This window comes from Sardina pilchardus, chromosome 4, assembly GCF_963854185.1.
Source record: "Sardina pilchardus chromosome 4, fSarPil1.1, whole genome shotgun sequence".
NCBI classification, from domain to species: domain Eukaryota; kingdom Metazoa; phylum Chordata; class Actinopteri; order Clupeiformes; family Clupeidae; genus Sardina; species Sardina pilchardus.
In genome coordinates, this window is record NC_084997.1 from 24879647 (window position 1) to 24885024 (window position 5378).

The window sequence follows — 5378 nt, forward strand, 5'->3', positions numbered from 1 at the left end:
AGAGAGAGAACCCTCTTATTTCCCCCGAGGCCTCTTTTACATGTCTGTGGGCTTTTTAGCCATGTGCAAATGAGGGGAGTCTCTGTGTCCCCCCCCTGCTGTTTAAGCAAGCAGATTTGGGGGCATAAGAGGGAACCGGGAGGAGGGGGTTGGGAGTGGAGAGGTCGGCAAGAAGAGGATGGGGGGGGGGGGGTGTAAAAAAGATAAATTAAAGAATTTCTATTTTTTTGCACTACCAGCTGTGGACCAAGGATCTTATTCTAAACTGCCCCACGTTGGCAGTACTGCCCTGTCACGTTGTTTTGCCCCCACCACACCCCCACCCCCTCTCTCGGTCTCTCTCTCTTTCTATTATTGGCATCATCCCTCGACTTTGCCTTGGCTATCATAAGTGTATTAGTCAGGAAGTCATCCTCCAGTGTGAAGTCTGTGACCTGACAGCGCGCGGTTACTTAATATCCCCTGTGCTCCGGCTTCATAGGGGATTGCCTTGTCATTACGCGCACAGTCTCACGGGTCATTCTGCACTTTAGTGTCTGGACTCACACACTTCCTGTACATTTGCAGTGTGTGTGTGTGTGTGTGTGTGTGTGTGTGTGACTACGGTCCCTGCATAAAGCGTCTCTAATCTGGCTGACCACGCGAAGAGGAGCCTTGGGCCGTCCGTTCAGCAGGACCACAAATTAGCCAGTTTAAACAGGGCTCGGCGTCTGTGCTGTGATGCTTAATGGTCAGGTTTTAGCTTTTTAGAAAAGAAACGGGGAGATAAAAAGAAAGGAAAAGAAAAGGGGGGCTGGCCTGGGAGAAGCTTCTGGGTGACTACAGGCGGAGATGAAAGGGCAGGACTGACTAACAGATGACAAATCCTGCCCACCCTGTGGAAGCCAACCGTGGGCAAAGCTCCATTCTCACCCCAATCCCCTCCCAGCATAACTAACATGCCTCTTGTCCAGGATAGAAGGCCCATCTGTTGTTTGTTTAGGGAGGAGAGAGAGCGAGAAAGTGAGAGGGAGAGAGAGAGAGAAAGAGAGGGGAGAGAGAAAGAGAGGGAGAGAGAGAGAGAGAGAGAGGGAGAGGGAGAGAGAGAGATGGGGGGGGGCTGAGTACATGTGTGTGATGAGTAAAATTATATGTAAATTCTACTGACAGGCAAAACCTGAAACCTGAATTTTTAACCATCATAAAAGGGTTTGTTTGTTCCTGTGTGCGCGCTTTTGAGCGTTCATGCGTGCATGTGTGTGTGTGTAACTATGCATGTGTCCAGTGTGCACGCTTTCATGTGTTCGTGTGTGTGTGTGTGTGTGTGTGTGTGTGTGTGTGTGTGTGTGTGTGTGTGTGTGTGAGAGAGAGAGAGCGAGATCTGTGGGCAACTGTGTGTGTCAGTGTTGTTTACAGATGGTGATAACTGGTGATTTAAGGATTTAGTGGAGATTTCATGTGAGAGTGACTGTGTGTGTGACGTGTCTGTGTGTGTGTCTGTGTGTGTGTGTGTGTGTGTGTGTGTGTGTGTGTGTGTGTGTGTGTGTGTTGATTAAAGACAATGGTATTGGGGTGTTTGACACAGATCCTGGTTATAGACATAGATTGGGGGGCTTCAGTCTGCAGGGGGGTTAATCTGACAAAAGAGGCTCTGAGCTTCTTATTACATTAACCTACATCAATGGCCAAAGCCCACTTACTGTGACTCCCTTTCACTACCAAAAGCACTCTTCCGCACTCATAAACATGGCAAAAAGGGAAAGATCAATAACAAAAGGGGGAGTGCACACATATATGACCCCAAAAAAAGCTGTTGTGGTGGACATCTGTTTTGACATACACACTGGCCCTGCCTTCTTCTCGGCATAAGTGCTGATTTAGCAACCGCTTAGCAACACGCACCGTGGCAGGGGATAGGGGCAGGTGACGTCATGCAGGTGTACAGTTTCCAGGTGCGGGGGGAAGTGACTCAGTGTTCGTAATGGTGAGTGTATCGTTAGACTGTCTGGAAAGTTACACCAAAACAAGGTTCTGAGAAAGGTGACTTGTTCGTGGATCTCATGTCACGTCCTAACGTCAACTCCAAGCCCTAACCTTGTGCGTTTCCACCTGCACGTTTCGCCCTGGGTACCAAATTACACCAGGTTGGCAGCTCATATTCGTTCGCCATGGCTCAGGGATACAGATGACGAGCAAAAAGCTGACGCCTTTTAATAGCTCGCAGTTCTTTGAAGCCTACCCCTCCAAAACCAACAACAACTCCAACACGGATTCCGGTGACGGCCAAATTACGCTAAAGAGACATATCGGGAAACTACAAGTAGATAATCGTGTCATCTTAGTACCAATAAGCTACGACGATAAGGAATAGCCTGTGGGCTATGTGTTTGCAGCCCAGTGTCACAGCCATGTACAATGCTGGGGTAAAACCACCGAATAAGTCATGATGAAAAACAAGACGCTGCAACTAAAGAAAGCTTCAATTCAAACGCCTGTTGTGTAGTCTTACGACGGTCGATAAGTGGTCCAGATAATTGGTTCAGTCGCCAAGAGATTTCAAATTCAACCCTAAAGGCGCTCTTGACCTCACCACATAGGCGACCATTACGAACTAATACGGACATGGCAAATGGATAATTGTCTAGGCTACGCTTAAAACGCAGCCCACTGTTTACTTTCGCTATAATTTCTGCGAACGCAAAGCAATCCCTGAAATCTTTGTATATAAAATACAACCTCCAATACAGCAACAAGTCCAAGTAAGCTAATAAGGTGAAGTCGTATAGCCTGAATTGCAATATCCTACATTATTTGAACTATTTCAGATGTAGGCTGCACATACGATCACACTGCGTCGGAAAATACTTAAAAGACAACATTTTGTGCGTAAAAATAAACACAGGGCATCTTACCTAAGAGCGCACACGCTATCATAAGCGTTTGAAAGCCCATCCTTGTTCTCCTTGCTCTCTTCACCCCTGTCAGTATAGTTGTATCCGTCTTCGGCAGTCAGCAGCTGAACTTCCAAAAATGATCAAACGTCCAGCGACTCCAGTAGGATATCTAGGCTAATTGAGACGCACCTGGATGGACACGGTAAAGACCAGTGGGCTATATCGTCGTTCTCCAAAAATTCTGTCAAAAATGATAGTCTCCAAAATAACAGAACATTTCCAACCCTTCAACACGGTTCTGCTGCCTCGGTATCGTTAGTCGTGGTAAGAGAGTAAATCTAATCCAGCTACCAAGCTACAACATGTTCCTGATGTCTGTTATAGTTAACAAAAATATTTCATTTTTTTCCAGGAGTGTTGCAACCCACGGCGAAGGTTTCGTAATGTCCGTAGGATACCGTATGAGCCTACGCAAAGAGAAAATTAGCTCAGTTCAGAGAGTGCAGATACCAGGCTTAAATCGTGAGGCACGGAATCCGCTCTTGTAATCCAACGCATTGATACGGTCGTTATCCTGCAGAGGAAGCAGCGACTTGCGCGGGGTGCTCCGGCTGTAGTCAGCGAGAGCGACCACGGGCGATGCTTCTCAGCGCTATCACCTTCAGAAATCTCTGCGCTCTGTCACATAAAAGATGATGCCCCCACAAAGAGAGCTAGGCGGCCCAGCCCATTTTTACTTTCACGACCACCTCAGCTGTTGCCACTTTCAGGATGACAATTAAATGCAAACTCGGTCATAAAATGCAATTCGTGCGCGTTGGTATGATTCTCCAGAATCGTGCCGAGGTTGAACTGAAGAAAATGTTTAAATGCCTACGCAAAAGTCCACAGACTGAGCTTCTGCAGATTCATCCGAGTGATTTTCATGTACAACCACACCAACATGAAATCCAAGCAAGCATCTGTACGTTGCTGGCAGAGAGTGCGGACTAGTATAAAATGCAATAGGTCAGTGGCCGACGTTCTGTCCGTTAAAAAAAACTCCCAATGGGCAATGGGCGGTAACTTTCTTCTCCCACCGGTCACAGCGCGAGCTTCTCACACTGTAGACCCCTGTCTGTTGTTTGTCAATAAAAACATACCTTTCAGAGTGAAAATACACACACAGACTCGCGAATCCCGTCGGAGTCCCGGCTGGTTCTCACACACTCTGCTTTGTGTCACCTTCGATTTATAACCTTGTAAAACACCCTCCAAATAGCATGCCGTTGTCTCTCTTGCCCCCCAACGCCGCAGCGAGGCTTGATAAAAGCGTGCGCTAGGTAGCCTAAATAAACAAACACCCGCGGGCGTATCGGCGTGTCTGTGTAGCCTAATAGTTTAGCACGTTTTCGTATATCCAAACTTCACTTCTCTATGACTGAAGCTCCAAGGTGGTGGTACTGACGGTATTCCCACACAAATATTTCATTTCCTTGTCGTCTGGCAGGACGCTTCTCCGTACTCTCTCAAATTCAAAAGTGAACCCACGTCGCTGTCTCAGCCGGCAGGCCCGCCTACTGGGTGGTGGCAAGGACTAGTGACTCCTCCCGCATGCACAAATAAGGGGCTTCCCACGCAGGTGGAAGGCGTGAGTGAGGCTAGCCTACTTTAATATTCAGCAAAGGGCAGTTCAGCTGTGCATGCTGAACGTCAATAAAAATGTATGCCAAGAAATCGTCTTAAAATTTGTAAAAGTTGTTACAGTTAATATCATTAAGTGCATCTACATTTTAGAACAGTCAATGTGTCCAGCTAGAGGAAAAAAGCATCGGATAAAAGCATGAGAGGATTATGATTATTTCATTAGAAAACAAGCACAGAAATTAACCGATTTTATGGGTTTTGGCATTAATATTGTGAGACAAACCTGCATTAAACAGTGAACTACTGCATCTGTCATGAAAATTCAGCTATATTATAGCCTAATCTTTTCTTGCACACTGTAGGCTAGCCTATAGTCACTTTTTTTGTTTGTTTGTTTTGTTTTGTTTTGTTTTGTTTTGTTTTGTTTGTCTGTTTGTTTGTTTTTTTTTTTTTGGGGGGGGGGGGTTGTGTGTGTGTGTGTGTGTGTGTGTGTGTGTGTGTGTGTGTGTGTGTGTGTGTGTGTGTGTGTGTGTGTAGAACTTACAGACTACATAGTACTTGCAAATAGGCTTGAATATAGGCCTAGGCTGCATATCTGTCATAACAGTCACTGAGAGTTTACCATCCCTTCCAAATGCACTGCGTGTAGCCTACACACACACACACACACACACACACACACACACACACACACACACACACACACACACAAAATAAAGATTGGCAGATTGGCCATTGTAGAATGTCAGTTACTGATCAGACCAAGAAGAGTCCCAAATTATTTTGTGACATCTGTTTTCATAACAGCTTTACAATCAGAAAACCTATTCTCTTCAGCCAACTCACTTAAATGTTCGAAAATGCAGTTCTCTATAATTT

The 5378-nt window shown here is 46.0% G+C and overlaps 1 protein-coding gene across 1 annotated transcript in view; it reads right to left on the bottom strand.

Moving 5' to 3' along the window:
• igsf3 (immunoglobulin superfamily, member 3) overlaps window positions 1-4281 on the bottom strand; it is a 185102-nt gene extending 180821 nt beyond the window's left edge. Inside the window, exon 1 of the mRNA XM_062534772.1 lies at window positions 2892-4281. Within this exon, the coding sequence (XP_062390756.1) occupies window positions 2892-2931 (40 nt within the window). The 5' untranslated portion in view covers window positions 2932-4281. The remainder of the gene's footprint in view (window positions 1-2891) is intronic.
• Window positions 4282-5378: the final 1097 nt, after the last annotated feature.